The following is a 16,954-nucleotide window of genomic DNA, read 5'->3' as shown; positions in this document are numbered from 1 at the left end:
GCTCCCCCCCTGTCCACGTTCCCACCTTCCCCCATCACCTTACTGCTCACTCCAGGGACACGGGATTGGAGTTTTGCCGTGCTACGCTACAGGCTGGGGTCACAGGGACTGGAGCCCATAATTGCGTCTGGTTTGTGAGGCTTGGAGGTTACATAAACATCGTGTCACCCCTAATTAACTCGGGCAGTTTTATGCCTCCCCTTACAATGAAAATGAGAGCGTGAGATGGAGAAAACAAAAGCCAGAGTCTATGAATTTTTGTAGATACGTGCATGTAAATCCGACCTGCTTTGGACCATCAGCAAGAGCGTTCCGCGAAAGCAACAAAAAAGAAAATTTGAAGCAAGTGGCGTAAAAGTGTGTCTCATTACTTGTACGGATGGCTGCCTCTTCTGCTATGACTTGTTGGTGTAAAAGGTGGTGGGGTATGGGGGGGGGGAGCAAAACTTCTCACTCTCCATACCCAATCAAGCACCCACCACACGCTATTACCTACAGGGCTTATCCTCCCACTCTGTAGGTGGTTGGCGACAGTTCCTCTGTGATAAAGGACATGATTGCCCTGGAAAGTGTGGCGCTTGATTACACAGTGTAATGCCACACAAAAGCAAATTCTGGGCTGAATGCCGTTTGAGCCTGTTTTATAAGCGTATGACTAATTCCCCAAACCTTGTATTGTGTGCAATACGCAGAAGCCTTGAAATGTGCCTCTAAGCCTTTTTTGTAATAATGAGTCACACTTAAGCCATTTACTTTGGCTTCACTGTATTTATATGTTACTTATATGGGACATGAAATATGCACTGGAAATCAGGCAGAGAGTTGCAAAAGAGATGCTTTACAGCAACGAAAAAGCCATTTCTGGGTAATGCATCTGTAGTTATGCCACAAGACCATCCTCACAAACATTTTGTGGTGCACTATATGTATACATATTCTAAATTAGTTATACTGATAGTTGATACTGGGTGTGGAACAATATTATAAATGAAACCAGAGCACTCAGAGTGCAACTCTCCCTGCAGGACAAGGGCTATACTAAAACTTTTGATATTTCTAGTTTTTATTATTACGATATGACGATGCCAGCCTGTTATGGTGCCATTGTGATGTCATAGGGTGTCATATTGAAAAAATAAAAAGGCTCTCTCCATGCCCTTCCATATGATATATTACTCAATATCGTTTGCTGTGATTTATTTTCGAGCCAGTTCTGACCTTGGGTGTTAACTATGCTTAGCCAACAAAGGTACTTGTGACCACCAAAGCCTACTAAATTGTTGTAAAGTGTGAAGACAATACGTGGGTAAAATAAAGTTTTTACTGTTTCTTCAAATTTGGTGTCACCTTGACCTAATTTTCACCAAGATTAAATCACCTCGAGCTGTAATTGGTATCTACCATCGCACAAAATTTGAAAATGATATCTTGAAAACTAGGGCTGCTAGAATGTTAACAAATGGACAAACAAACAAGCACAACCGATTACATACTCCCTCCCTTCCTTTCAGGGGAAGAATATAGAAATTGAGGGTCTAGCTCAGGAGTTAGTGGGTATACAAGTAAAAGTTTCCTTTGGTAAAATACTGTATTGAACTCCAAATATCCCAGGATGCCTCCATTAGTCTGTGTAACAGCAGGGTATGCATAGAATAAAATAGTTTGTGAATGTGTGGCTTGTACTGCCAACACAAGGCCAAGAAAAAAAGTGAATAGATTTCTTGCTAGCGTATTCAGTGCCTGACTTAGCAACAACTTAGTCGTCTACCTTGTCTTCCAAAAAATATTAAAAACATCTGTATATATCACGTTCACCATTGGCCTGCAATTTCATTTATTAACTGTAGTTTCTTTCAAGTCACTACTCTGTGCAAATATTTATGGGCAAAGAGTTAGACAGGAAAGGGAAGTCATGTTTATTTATTATTTTTTAAATAAGTAAAATAATCATTTCATTACATTTCATTAGTTAATCTAACCTAGGAAGGAAAAAAAAGAGGCAAACAGACGTAAACTAGACAAATGCCCCAAAATAGTTCAGCTCTTTTAAAGAGATTGCTCTTCTGTGCAGTGAACATGATGCGGTGAGGATAGATTTTATATTTGTCCATCTTATGTTTGGTAAGAAGATTTACAACAAGTGTGTCATTACATCTTCTAAGCAGTGAATTACTGAAGACGTGCATTATGAAAAAAAAGAGGTTATATCCAGCAAATCCAGTTTTTGTTAGTATACTAATGACTGTGCACGACTGTCCAGAGAGAATTTCTCACTCTGCACCAACTTAGATCTTGCAGTTTTGTTTTACACCTCACTTTATTCTTGGGGAGCTTTTCATTTGTCTGACTCAATCTTTAACTTAGTAGATTTCAGTCAAATTAAAGTAGCAGTAAGGTGAAGCAAAAAGATGTAGCAATAAGGCAAATTACATTGTTTTGTAGTAGCCACACAGACAAATAGCAGCGTTATCAGTATATTTTAGATGTTTTCATTTCCTAGGTTTTGTGATTTTTGCCTCATTTTTTTTAAATAAACCACCATCGCCAAGCCAGAGTGACCAGGCGGCCCTTTAAATTGGTTCTGCTTGAGACTGGTTGAAGTTGGGATTATGTCAGTAGGGATTTTATGAGAAATCCATCCAGTTATTGTATGCAGACAAGACATGAATAAATAATAGCTAAGAACAGAACTGACATTTATGTTATAGCTTACTCTAGATATGGTGTATCATCAATTTCAGTGCATAGAATAGAGATCATCTCTTACCTCAGTGAGTACTTATCGGTATTCTGCAGACAGATGAATGAGATCTCCATATCCTCAGTGTGTTTGCCATATTGCATTCTGGTTGAGTATATTAGATTTCAGAGGACATATTTGTTTAGGCGTTTCATTAACTCAAGGTGAGCTGCTGCTAATGCTATTGAAAAGCAGAGGAACTGAATTGGTTTCTTATCAGGTGAACTGGCTGATTGTGCGAGGGAACCCGGGTGGGGTGGCGGTGGGGGCAGCGTGTAATCGGGTGCAGCCTTTTCATATGGTCTAGAGAAGATTTATGACTTAATTATGGTCCAAATTGCCCAGGTCCAGTGTAACCAGGCTACAAAGTCCTTTGCTGCTCCACTGGGCCATGGTGTGAAAAGCACTGGTACAGAGCCAGCTGGGACCGCCAGAATGTGTCAGTACACCAAAAAGCCAATGTGGCTACTACGCTGTTAACTTGAGGGCACTGAAACCCGTTGCAAAAAGATATATTATTTTTGGGCCACGGCCACTGATTGACTGCCTTTGTTTAGTACAGTGGCATTTTTATCGATCAGACTTGAAACGTAACATTTTAAAAAAGTGTTTCTGTTTGAAAAGCCTTATGTGTGCTTTATTCACTATATAGTATCTTAAAAAGTTATAATACATCCTCATGCATATGCAGTTCACATCACTAACAGACCAAGGTAAGAAAAAAAATCAAACAAACTTGAGACAAAATATTTAGAAATTTTCTCAGTGGAGCAGCAGCTCAGTATCAGCAAAATGCCAGAGATGCAAGCTGAAAAATAGAAAATAAACTGAGAGTCAGACAGGGACCACCGGTATACATGCCACGCAGTGTGACAGTGACAGAAGGTGTTGAGAAGGGCACATATGGTGGGTGCCAGTGTAGGTCAGCCAGGCAGACAGACAGGAGGCCTCAGCATGCACCTGGACCTCAGTACTGACAGAGCCTTGAGAGAAGGCTGTTCTGGTAGTAAGCCAGCAACCCATACATAAACCACATTCATGTGCTTGTTGATACTGAGCCAAAAGGAGGAACTTGGGGTTCAGCGTATTGCCCAAGGACACTTCAGCATGTTGAGAAGCCACGGATCGAACTGCCAACCCTGCGATTATTGGACACCCACTCTACCTGAGCCACAGCTACAGGCTTTAAATAAGCAATAAGAATTTAATTATGACTCCCCAGAAGAGAATTAGCACATGGATTCTCTAAATTAGTTAACTAATTGATTTTATTCATAAATCTTTCAGTAGTCATTTGAATTTTTTTTTTTTTTCAGGGTAGATTTTATGGATCTTTTCCCTCTCATTTGCATCTATACAGGAAAACAGAACAGAAAAAACACCTCAGCTGTATATGCATCTTGGTGAAAAGGCCATGATCTTTTGGTCTGTGGGCTGTCAAACCGAGCGTAACGTGAATACATTATTCATTAACGTTGAGTGTATTAGCTATACACTGAGGTGCATAAATGACTGAGCGTGCAATCATTTGTTTACTTTTTACATTCAAGAGCATGAAGCGCTGATAATTAAAAAAGATAATAAATAAAGGTCATGAAGCAAAAAGGGGTGACAACGTAATCAGCTCGCTGTTTTCTAAGTGATTTTCTATAAACTTTATGGAGTTAACTTCGTCAATTAAGCAAATGGATTTATGATAAACTCTGTGCCACTCCCCGCTTTTGTCTCTTTTGACTTTCTCCCTGATCCTCTCTTTTTGTGTCCCCGCTCAACCTTTCTGTTTACAAAACACACTCAAATTCCTGCAGTCATGTACACCAAGTATTCCTTTGAAGGCGGCTGCAAAACAAAGTTGTCACTGTCTGAGCAACTGTCTTCTTCCCGTCTGGAATTTCTGGTGTGATCGTGACACGCCACCTTCCCCCCGCTCCTACTTGCACGTCATGAATACCTCTCATTTTTTAATGTAGCCTTGATTCGCTCGCACGGATCATACTGAACACACAAGCTGCAGACTCTCATCCACTTGAACGTATTAACTGTAAATTGGGGTCAGGAACTTTATAATGTGAGATGATCTTTTGGAAACGGTGCTATTGTGCGCCACTCATTATAACAACTTCATACTATGCAGATAAGAATGACTTCAATGTAAAGACAGAAGCCATTGCTGCTCATTGACACAGAAATGAAGCAGGTGTAGTAAATGCAATTTACACATCTTCTTTATTTTAGATAATCATTACTTCTGAGCTACTGAGTGGGAGTGACAGGAACTGACAGAACTTGTGTAAATCCTCGTACATATTCAAATTTGTTAAATGAGAGTGATGGTAAATCAGGACACTGCTTAAATTGCTGTCAAATAAATTATCTTTAAACAGGTCTCCGTTTGAAGGATGTCACACCATACTGGATTTCATATCTTCACGTTGTTACACTATCCACTCTTTTAAACACATTTTCATCCCAGTGCATTATGTTTTTGCTCTTCTCTTAGATGTTACTTGGATTTCAGATATGCACACAAGGTGTCCCACGGTGTAGATAATTCAGTACACTGAAAGCAGAAAGATATTAAACAAAGTTTGTATTTGGAGATCAGATAGGTGCTGGTGGATTAAGTCCTAAACATGTCAGGAGACCGCACAATACACACTATTCCATATTTACTTGCATTTTTACTTGCTGGCTAGGTTTAGGCACCAAAAACTCACAGTTAGGTTTAAGTTCAAATATGCCTCTCATTAACCACGCCCTGCTTTAAATGTGATGCCAGGGGATCAGATTTAAATCACTCTTGCCACAACCTGGTTCATCAAGTCCCTGATGCCAAAACACACCTTGTGCGTATCTCTGATGCCAGCATTTTTTAACTACAGCAGTGTGTGGCGCCCAGGGAATGAGCCTGGTCATTCCAACCCTGTAAAACACTGACATGCTTCTGGAGTTTTTCTCCTTGTAGATGGCAGTTTAGAACTTGTTTAAATGCATTTAAAGTAGAAAATGGAGTTCCTCCAGTTCCTCTCAGAGCTGTGTGTGTCAAGAACGTAATTCCACACCTGTGGAATTATATTTGTCAAAAGTGGTGTGCGAGGAAAAACAAAATCAAGAACAAATCATTTCATTTCACAAGTGTGGATATTCATTATCACAAACAGTTAAATTACTTTGTAATTTCCTGTACATAAATTCAGCAACTCGTATGGACTGAATTCAGAGAGAACTCATCATTCACATGAGTGCGCCTGCTTGGCAAACTCTGCAGCGGATTCACACTCTCGCAGGCAGCTCTGATCACGAAGCTGAATTCTACTCACGCAGATCAATCTGACTTTTGAGAGTCGGGAGGGTGGAGCACTGAGGAAGAAGGAAACTAATGTGATTCGTCACTTTCGAAGCAGTGACACCACAACCTCTGTGCCTGGCGGGATCAATTTACCATTTGAAAGTGAGATTCACTGGGTAGCAACATGGGCACTGTTTCATATTGTACTTCTTCACAACCTACAAAATAAAGTTGGTGAATTAAGTCTAAGGATCTTGGAAAGAAAAGCATGTGGACTTCTTTACGGACTTCTGGACTTCTTTCCAAGCTCCTTGACTGAGAACATTCACAGACATTTTGGTAGGAATTAACTATCAGCTGTTGTTTTTGTTTTTGTTTTTTTTGTGTGTGTGTAGCCAAGGAAGTGCTGACAATTATGACCAGATCACTTTAATACTGAAGAAATCTTTAAAAGAGACTGAAGCCACTGCACTCCTATAGTCTGTCATGACAAGAGTGCACAAATATAGTATAATGCAGTTATTATGGCTTAACATGCTAACCTAAACCTGATAGACGTGTTTAATGAGACTCCGGATATCCACAAGACTGCGAGCCAACTTTTGATTGTAATATCTGTACAAATTTTCCTAAATTTTGGCCTCTGACACATGTCCTCCATATAATAATAATAATAATAATAATGATAATGATGATAATAGTAATAGTAATAATTATGATAATAATGATAAATAAAATAAGACACTGAAACTAATAAAAACAAAACTAAAACTAAACATTTCCAAACAATACAAACTAAACCGAAACAGGAAAATCTAACTAACTGAAACTAAACTGAGTTAAAAACAAAAAGTCAGTATGAAATAAAAGTATAATCACTCTGTTCTACGTGTACGGGTTGTTGAATTTACAAGCGAGGAATTGAATTGTGAGAGAGGCAATGAATACCCGCGTCTATGAAATGAAGTTATTTTCTCGCGCTCATGTTTTATCTCGCATGCTGCTTTTGACACAAATGTAATTCCACGCATATCCCTGTGCCAGACAGCTCAGACTTTGTTTGTAATGCCCAAGTCTGCCCACAGAAGCAAACAACACACATATTGTATTCTTTAGTCCATCTGAAGTGTTTAACAGTTGAAATGGGTGGGTGAGAATGTACAAAGTTTGTTGTATTAAAAGAAAACTTTTAAGAATTTTAAGAATCCGTGTGATTTGGCAGCAGCTTTGACAGTTTCCCTTGTGTTTATATACAACACATGAAACCGTCTGGTACCTAGATTGCCCTTGGTTTATTTTCGCAGTCTATCAACTTTTGTAGTGACAGTCATTCACTACCATGCATGTTCTTGTTAGATCCACCAACATGCAGTCACTAAAGAGATGTACTGGTTTTGATTATAAAATGTATAAATATCCCTCCCTCCCTCCCTCTGTCCACATATACTAACCTGGCTTGCATTTCTTCTGCCTGCAGATTTTATATATTGGATTAGAATTAAACGCTAACCTCTGCAAGCATCTGAAAACTGGTCAAACCTCTGAATCGCCTATTTTAGAATTAGCTTATAGATGTGTGAGTGCGTTAAAGTCCTCAAATCTTTTTCAGTGCAGATGGTTTAAAGCTTGATGAACTGAAATCTCACTTTTGTAGCTTTACTGCGCTGGAAAATCTTTATAGATATAGAAGCCGCAATCCTTTTCAGCTGGGGAAACGGGGCAGGCTGCCAGCATGCTAAAAGTACATGCAAATATGGGCCTCTCTCTTTAAGACATCTCAACGTGCTGCTAATAAATGGACGGCAGTCGAGAGACTGGAGCAGTGGCAGCCTGTTTAGGAGAGAACCTGGTAGAAGACCAGCTGGTTTGAGCCCTTTGGGAGAGATTGCTCTGCAGGGAAACTGATTTTTTTACAATGAAAGGAAAAAGGGATTTACGAGCCCTGACCTGTTCTTGCTACCTCCCCCATCTTCCCCAAATCATAGCATGGTTCTCTGCAGCAGAACATCTAATCAAATCAGAGCCACATGGTTGCAGACACAGAGTGATGCAAGAAAGATGCAGATAAAAAGCCTCAAACATATACTTTCTCAGAAACATGATTCATGTGCCAGCAAATGTTTTTCACCTTTTGGCTGTGCTGCGTTGACTGATATAGAACAGAGTGAAAAGTATTAAACCATCAGGTGGTGTCGTCTGTTAGCTGCAGGAAGTAAAATCATTATTTTGATTACTGTGATTTTTTTTCCCACCACTGCTCAGCCAAACATAACGCTATGTAACTCAGTCTAAAGGAGCTTTTTCAGTTCTTATAACCCTGAAGGAGGCCCCTGTCTGCGCTGAAATCGACCATCAAATATCTTAAAAGCCCCTTTTCTGTATTTCTTTGGTTCTAATTCAGGTTAGCTGCTCTCCAGCACAAATGAGAAAGTGATGTAAGAATGTTTTTCCAGCACAGATAATGGGCACTTTAATAAATTTCATGTAATTATCAGCTGTGTAAGAAGGAGACTGCTTTAAAATAGAGCAGAACATAAAGAGATGGCCTGACAGTGAAGTTCAGACTTTATTAAGCTTATACCCTTTCCCCTAACACTTGCTAACTTGGGCCTTCACCCACAGCAAAGGGATATAGACAGAAAATTAAGATGCTGAAACAAGATTACAAAAAAGTAAAAGAAAAAACTAAGCTGCATCTACACAGTTGCTTTTTCCTCTTGCCTCAGGTAACATAATGGCCTTATAATGGGTGAGTAGTTTCTTGGGCTGGTCATAGTAGCTGGGCTTATCAACTTTTCTAGTTGAACCCCTGCCTTTCCATTTTCATCATGAAACACACGACATGTGTAGAGCACAGCTCAAATCGCAACATCTATCTTGTTGGTTTTCCAGCTGTTCTATGCTGTGCTATTAAGTCAGGTTAGCATTCCTACCGCGAGAAGGAAAAAAGCCCTTGAAGGTATGTAGCTACTGAGGGAGCTCTCCAGTGGGCATGTACTCTCTTTTTCACCAAAGCAGTACTAGGTCCTAATCTCACACCGATTCCATGGGAAAGCCACACTTATCTATGTGTGTTAGCAGAAGCATGCCCCATTAAATTGCCTTGGATTTAAATGAGTGAAAATATCCCCCTAAACCCTGTCTATAATTGATTAGCGAAGTCGCTGTTTTGTTAGAACATAACAGCGAAAGATCTATTAGTGATGTTAAGCAAAACAGAGCCTTTGTATTCTCTGCTTGTGAGCAAAGGCCAGAGTGTCATGCTAGAATAGACTCCAAAAGCACTGTCTTCCATATCAGATCCCAGGCTGGGTAATAATGTGCGGTCTGAAACCTAATTCTCCTATAACAGCTGGGGCCTCCCATCTTCTCACAATTAAGCAATGCGATTGCACTCCTCCCCAGGCCCCAGCGTATTCATTATTTGATTTGATTATTAGTCTGATTATCTCTGAGCTATTTATAAGTTTAGTTATACTGGAGTTCAGGAAGTTAAATGCAGTCACACAAAATAAATAATAATCATACGAGGGCACAGAAACAGAAGAAGCATGCTTGTGACAAAGATATTGTATCGGCTGTGATTATCACTAACAGTCCTTGTCCTGGTGCCCTCACTATTCTGTAACATATGGGAAAATAATAAAATACTCCAGTTAGGTCCCAGCATTTATCTTTTAGGTTCAGCAATCTAATCAAATTATATGAATGTGCAATCTCTGTCTTTGTCATTATAGCTGCTTCATTAGTTTTAAGGACATGAACAGAGGATTCATTGAGAAAACGAAAGCATCCATTGCAAGCGCAGCTCACTCACTATGAAGACATTGATCTTACTTGACAGAAAATTGGCTTACTTCGTTTAAATGGTAGGGAAGATTTTCACATCTTTGTTTTTAATTCCTAATTATCTTTAATGGAGCAGGATCCACAAGATTTAAAAATAATTACTGTAACAACAAAGAAAATTGTTTGAAACAGCTACAATATGTATTTAGTGGCATAACTCAGTGACTAATGTTGACACAATGGAAACCAAGTATTTATTCAACCCTTCAAATTATAGATGGACTTGTGGAAAAGAATTCTCGGTACACTTTAAGATTTGGAATATAATGGAGACTTGTAGATTTGGAGTACATCAATGGGATATCTGAAAATGGTTTTCATATGTGAATCAGTGCTGTAGCCCTTAATGCAATGAAAGGCTGACTTGGCATACTTCTACATTCTGCAGTCAATTGGTGGAACGTCAGCTTAGCTTGAAATGCGTGTACTGAACTGACTTGAAATATTCAGCACAGCTGGATTTCTATTCATAAATGCATTCTTATTTTCCCTGCAAACGTGATGTTTCAACACTTGGTATTCTTACTTAGTATTCACCTCAGTCATGTCATCATTTAATCTTAATCTGTTTGTTTTTAGTTGCACCGCCCCTTATCGGTTTCTTGAGCCCAGACATGGCGACTGCCACTCTGTCTGGAAGTTGTCCTTTAACAGAAGAAAACCACAGTGTTCCCCTCCAACAGCTTTCGATGTTGGCATGTGTCCATCCTCTGTACATGAATACATGAGCTGCCTTTGTTTCTGTGGCCCTGTATCAGGTTACTAAGCAAGGCTGCACTGTGTGTTTAATAGAAATGTTATGCAGGAAAGGCCATGTGGCAGTCTTGAATATATGCTATGTACATCCGTAATGTGATACTCGTGAGTCCTCCTTAGAGTCACCGTTTGCCTTATTAGGCCGTCGTCTTGTGACTGCAACCAAACTAGCAAAAGAACTTGGAGATGGAAGAGATTCCTATGACTGGTGTCCTGGCTGGGTACTGTATACATTACTGTACCTCTGGCTCAAGGATAGGGGCATGATGTACTTGCAGAGTCACAGGCCGTCATGGTTTAAGTGCTTTGCTGAGATGAAATACAGAACCTCAATTTATTATCTTCTGGCAGTAATACATGAGAACATACTCATTGCCTTGAATATCACTGTTTATATGAGACATCATAATTTGTTGCATCAGATGGATGCTTCTGTTTTGGTCAGAGGGCATTAACAGCTTGGCTGATTGGTTAATTATAATGAGTAAGATTAAAAATGGGACTTTTTAGTCATTGGCTCATTCAGTCAATATGTTTACTTATATATGATATTTTATCCCCTGCCTTAGGACAGTAGTTAGAAAGATGTGCCTTCCTGTTACTCACTTGTAAGTGTTTCACAACAAGAATGAAAGTTTTATTGAATATGAAAAAGCCACACACACAAAGCCTTAGAGTCTTAGATTATAGAGGCGTGGCAGTTGTAGTTTTCCAGTCAGTGGATTTTCCATAGAGAACGCGTGCCGGTGGAGAGACTTTTGACTTTATTGCTGGGACTCTGGGGAGCCACTTTGTTGCTGGTTGAGGGCTGTGTGTGTGAGCAGCACGGGTCTGTAGGGGATGAGCATGGGGCTTGGTGTCCATAAATCTTGCCCAGCACCCCTCCTTCTCTGACACCCTAACCCACCCTACCCTTTCACACACACTCAGAGGAGCAGACATTAAGGCCTGGAGGCCTTGCCAGACTTCCCATACATTCTCTTTAGCTTCTCTTAGCTTAACACTGACCTGCAGCACCCTGAACTAATCATAATGGATGTTGGATGACTTGAGGTGTTCACGCCCCCCCCGACCTGACAGAATTTTAGGTCACTGAGCTGTGTAAGACCAGAGTAGACCACCCATGATGTAAGAAGTTTAAATTACTTTGTGACTCAGTTTGCTCGAAAACACATGTATGATTAAAATCAGGCAATGGAGTAAAAAATAATTTCACTTGTTTTGCTACATAAAAGAAAAAAGAACTTCACTAATGTCACAACCTTGAAAAATATTTTCTCTCTATGCCCAATAAGTTTTAAACTCACAAAAACAAAACAAATGTTTCAAAAAAATTCAAAAAACAAGCTTTGTTTTTCAAAGAATGTCTTTATGACACAGAGAATACTATTCAAGATAGACCTGACAAATGTGTGATCAAATATTACAAGTCCTAACTATATACTGTTACCAGAGGGATTTACCTTTTAGGCCATTTACTTGTTGTTGTTAGGCAAACAGATCAAAAGTTTTGAATATTTAACTAGAAAATGGATACTTAACGTTCCAGCCAAACAACTGTGCAGCACGCTTTAAAATCAGCTTGACTTAATCTTATTACTAAGCCAATCCATCACAGTCAACAGTCAGCCTTATTTATCTTTTATAAATGGTGGAATTGCAAAAAATGTTGGCAGAGAAAACACACCATTTGTAAAAAAATTCTTAATAAAACAGGAATGCGGGAGGACAAAAACAGCTTGGTAAGAATTTTGTGTAGACTCTTTGTGGCTCATGTTATTTGCTCAATTTGTTTAGTTTATTTAGCTTCAAAATGTGCTTTCTTCATGTAATATATGATGGTCTGGTGATTTTAAAATGATTTATTTGTAGAAGGTGGTCTGTTAACAACAGTAAAACAAGCGGGAATTAATCCCATGAAAGTCACGGTTGATACTGGGAAGTCCCATGACGCTGTTTATGTGATTTAGCTAGTGTTGTCACTTGAACTTGAAATGCTTCCTAGCCATGAAACTCTCCAACAGGAGACTCCACTTTATTACATTAGATTTTATAGCCTTACACCTTTGCAGAACCCAGTGTTTGGCTGTGAGTTTAAAGATCCTGTAAAACTCTCCTGAGCATGACTGTGAAGTTGGTGGTGATTGATTTGCTTTTTACTTAATATGCTGTTGTTGTTATCTCTTTACAGCTCCATCGACTGTATCTATAATGCACCAGGTGAGCCGTACTGTTGACAGCATCACCCTCTCCTGGTCCCAGCCCGACCAGCCTAATGGAGTCATCCTAGACTATGAACTGCGGTATTATGAGAAGGTACAGCTCATGCACATTCATTTGAACACACACTCTTTACTCGTACTCATAAACATGAATTCGATTTCTTTTTCTCCCATTTTAGGATAAATAAATACAGTCACAGGATGCTTGGCTTGATATAAAAAATTCTAAGCAGCCAAACACATGGCAGCAACACAAAACATTTAGGCGGAAGTTTAAACCAAACATCAGAATAGGGAAGAAAGTGAATTTAAGTGGCTCTGGATGTGGTGTGGTTGTTGATGCCAGACGGGCTGGTCTGAATTTTTCAGAAACTGCTGATGTACTGGAACTTTCCCACATAACCATCTCTAGGGTTTACAGAGAATGGTCAGAAAAAGAAAGTATCCAGCTCGCTGCAGTTCTCTGGGTTATACTGATGACCGAAGAGAATATCCAAACCTCTTTAAGCTATTGGGAAGGCAATATCATCTCATTACAGCCAAGGTATGCAGAAGAGCATCTCTGAACGCAAATGTTGAACCTTGAACCATGGGCTATAGCAGAGGAAGACCACACAGGGTGGCACTCCTGTCAGCTAAGAATAGAAAACTGAGGCTACAATTTGCACAAACTCACCAAAGCAGGACAATAAAAGATCTGAGAAATGTTGCCTGGTTTGATCAGTCTGAATTTCTGCCAGAATTTGGCATAAATAACATGAAAGCATGGGCCCATCCTGCCTCACATCAAAGGTTTAGGCTGCTGGTGGAGGTGTAATAATATGGGCACATTTCTGTTGCACACTTTAGAACTAACTGAGCGTAGTGTAAATGGCACAGCATGAGTCCAACTAGGTACTAGTAAGGTATATCTAATGGAGTGGCCAGTTAGTGTCACTTGTTAAGCTTTTTTTTGTTTGTTTGTTTGTTAATTTAAATTCAGAATGTCTGCCCACAGTAGATCATATAAAGCTTGTAGAAAGAGCTTGTCAAACCCTCTTTCATTTATAGAGAATGAGCAGACGTCACTGGGAAAGGAAGCCATGCTCAGGCCTGCAGTAACAGCCACTGGGGACTGATGCAGACTTGTGGTTAAAACAATGGTACACTGACTGCTGTAAAAATAGTTTTTAAGGGGCAGGCTCCACCAAATAGGCATACTTTCTCACAACAACGCTTGAAGTGAGAAACGTGCATTGATTTGAGCAGAACGTTCACTTAAATACATATAGCCATTCACAGACATAACACACACACGTATTTGCAGACACATAAGCAGCATTTGTCAAGCTTTTGCCTACATGCTGAGCCATTCCACTTTTGAGTATAATTCCTTTTTCTGACACTGCTGGAGAGAGCTGTCAAAACAATCATCTTGACCCCTGCTGTGACTCAGAAGTGTGCGCTGAGCACTGCATTGAAGGGAGCAGTTAAAAGAGTCTCTGCTCTCAAACCTGTCAGCTTTCGGGAGAGGAAGAGCATGGTGGTGAAATACAACTCTGATCATCACAACGTATGGCTCAAAGAAGCCGACTGACCTAGAACTGCCACCAACTCTACCTTCTTAACTGCGGCTGTTGGAGCACTTTCAGTCATGCTTCTTTATTAAGCACTGCATTATTTTTGTGGTAGCAAATGATTCATATTAGTTCTCTTGAGGTTACCTTGAATGTAAAAGAAATGTAGAGAAGTCAGGAAATTTATCAGTGTTTTTTTTTTTCTCTGCACTGTTCCACCTCCAAACATTGCAGGTACAATGTGATTAATATACGCACAGTTTAAAACAACACAGCGTGATGAATGAAGATAAGAAAAATATACATATATATATTTTTAAAAAATTCCTTATAAGTGCTAGATGCTGGGCTTGTCGATACTATTGAATTATTTGTCTCTTCTGGGTTCTACTTTAAGAAGTAGTTCATAATTCTTATAAGACTGTTATTACTAATGTTCCCAAATTTAACATTTTGTTTTCTTTAACATGCTTTTTTCTTGCAGGACCAATCAGAATATAACTCTACCACTATCAGAAGCCAGACCAACACTGCAGTCATCCGCAGCCTCAAGCCAGGAAGCATCTACGTGTTCCAGGTCCGGGCCCGCACCGTAGCTGGGTTTGGACGTTACAGTGGCAAACTGTACTTCCAGACCATGACTGAGGGTGAGAATTCAGCCAATGTTCACCAGAGCACGCAGGGCTGTTATCACCTTTCATGCGTGGCCTGCCGACACACCATGTTGTATAGTATGAATTCAGACAGCTGCTGGAATGCGAAGGAAGCATGTTGTGGCGTAAACAATACCAATACCCGAAACCATATAAGACAGGCCTTGAAGTCATATTCTTATTTTCATTGTCCTTTTTTCAGCAAGAGAAATCTTAAATATTTTATTCGTATAATAATTACTATCCTCCTTTTCAGCGCTGCAGATTTCTTTCCTTTGTGTTGTTAAACAGATTTCTTTATGAAAAGAAAAAATGTAGCTTTTTTGTTTTTAAGCTTTCAAGTCAAACACAAGGTACTGCGATACCTTATCTTTGTACTGCAATATAACTAAAGACGAAGAACATTTAGAAGACATCAGTGGAATTGTTTAATTTTAGAACCAAGCCTGGGTTTTCCCCCTCTGAACATCATGTTTCCTGTGCCTGCGGTGCCGTCTTCAGCCTTTAATACAAATATCCTTGATGCCGTGCTAATGCTACAGGTATCAAAGTGTCTCGTACCTGTAAATATTGTGTAAACAGAGACTCTAACGTGTGTGTGTGTGTGTGTGTGTGTTTGAAAGAAGACGAAAGGAAAAATGACTAGCAAATGAAAAGTTAAACAGAAAAAAACAGAAACTACTGTGCTTGTAACTATATTTTTGAAACTGGGGTTTCAAAAGAAAAGCACAGATGCTTTAATTAATTATTAAACTGTATTCACATCAAAGTTTAAAAAACAAATACAATTGTACAGAGAAATTATTACATCAGCGAATTCTCAGCAGAGTTCCAGCAACCTACATCAGCACACTATCAATCACTTGCACTAACTTTATTCTTGATGAATGATTGAAGACTCCAAAGAGTTTATTATATGTTATTAATAATTTAGGCAACACTTCTAGCCCCACACAACTTTGTAAATAATAAAAATAAATAATACAAACATGACGTAGTTGTAAATAACATCTTGGGGGTGAATATTGTTCATTAATAAATGTGTTTTTTTTCTATTACCACCTACATTACATCGTATTATGAACTATTAACTATTACTAAAAAGCAGTGGGAAACTCACACACCCATTTGTTTGGAAGATTGCAAAGTTGTTTATCATTCGTGGTACTCAAGAAAAGAATCTGGCGCCGTGGCTGTGTGCACATTCAGTAGCTGGTTTCCCATTTTTGGCTGCCTGATCAGTCTGGGTCTCACCCAAACATGCTCTCTCTCACTTCACACACTTTCTGCCAGATGATTTGTCCATATCTGTGGCATCTGAACACATTCACTGTGCTTTGGAAAATGGTGCATGCAACCAGTCAAGATGCCAAAATGCTCATCGGTTCACCGAGCCGTATGTTTGTCTGTCACCCATTGCTCCCTCCATATGCAGTGGCTCAGACGCTTGCCCATATGTTTCAGCTTGTGACTCTGCGTGCGTGGGTGTGTGTATTTTTACATGACACATGTTTATCTGTGTTTATCTATATATCTTTTTTCTTTCTACAGCGGAATACAACACCAGCATTCAGGAGAAGCTGCCTCTCATCATTGGCTCAGCAGCTGCTGGGTTGGTGTTCCTCATCGCGGTGGTTGTCATCATCATCGTCTGTAATCGGTGAGTCAGTCCTGACACAGAGTTTATTAAACTGCTCGCTGATATAATGTCTGAACAGGCCTGCAACATGAGCACTTTTTATTTGTTGAGTTTTTATTAGTAAGCTTATTCGGGGTCATGGCTTCATAAATGTGATTTTGCAGCGATGAAAACAATTTGATTAACATATATTAATTCTTAATAAGTTTCAGTCTCGCAGCAGCAAAAATAATATGTAAAAGTCTGGATC

General features: G+C 39.5%; 1 protein-coding gene across 4 annotated transcripts in view; it reads left to right on the top strand.

The window, feature by feature from the left end:
* ephb2b (eph receptor B2b) overlaps positions 1-16,954 on the top strand; it is a 122,423-nt gene that overhangs the window by 89,479 nt on the left and 15,990 nt on the right. For all 4 annotated transcript variants that reach the window (XM_040005600.1, XM_040005628.1, XM_040005610.1 and 1 more), the window contains exons 6-8: positions 12,826-12,950; positions 14,897-15,059; positions 16,617-16,725. In XM_040005600.1, the coding sequence (XP_039861534.1) occupies positions 12,826-12,950; positions 14,897-15,059; positions 16,617-16,725 (397 nt within the window). The remainder of the gene's footprint in view (positions 1-12,825; positions 12,951-14,896; positions 15,060-16,616; positions 16,726-16,954) is intronic.

The sequence above is a fragment of the Simochromis diagramma genome, unplaced genomic scaffold, assembly GCF_900408965.1.
Source record: "Simochromis diagramma unplaced genomic scaffold, fSimDia1.1 OVJJ01000320.1, whole genome shotgun sequence".
In the NCBI taxonomy this organism is placed as follows: domain Eukaryota; kingdom Metazoa; phylum Chordata; class Actinopteri; order Cichliformes; family Cichlidae; genus Simochromis; species Simochromis diagramma.
The sequence above is the reverse complement of the archived record's forward strand: the minus strand, read 5'-3'. Positions and strand labels throughout refer to the sequence as shown.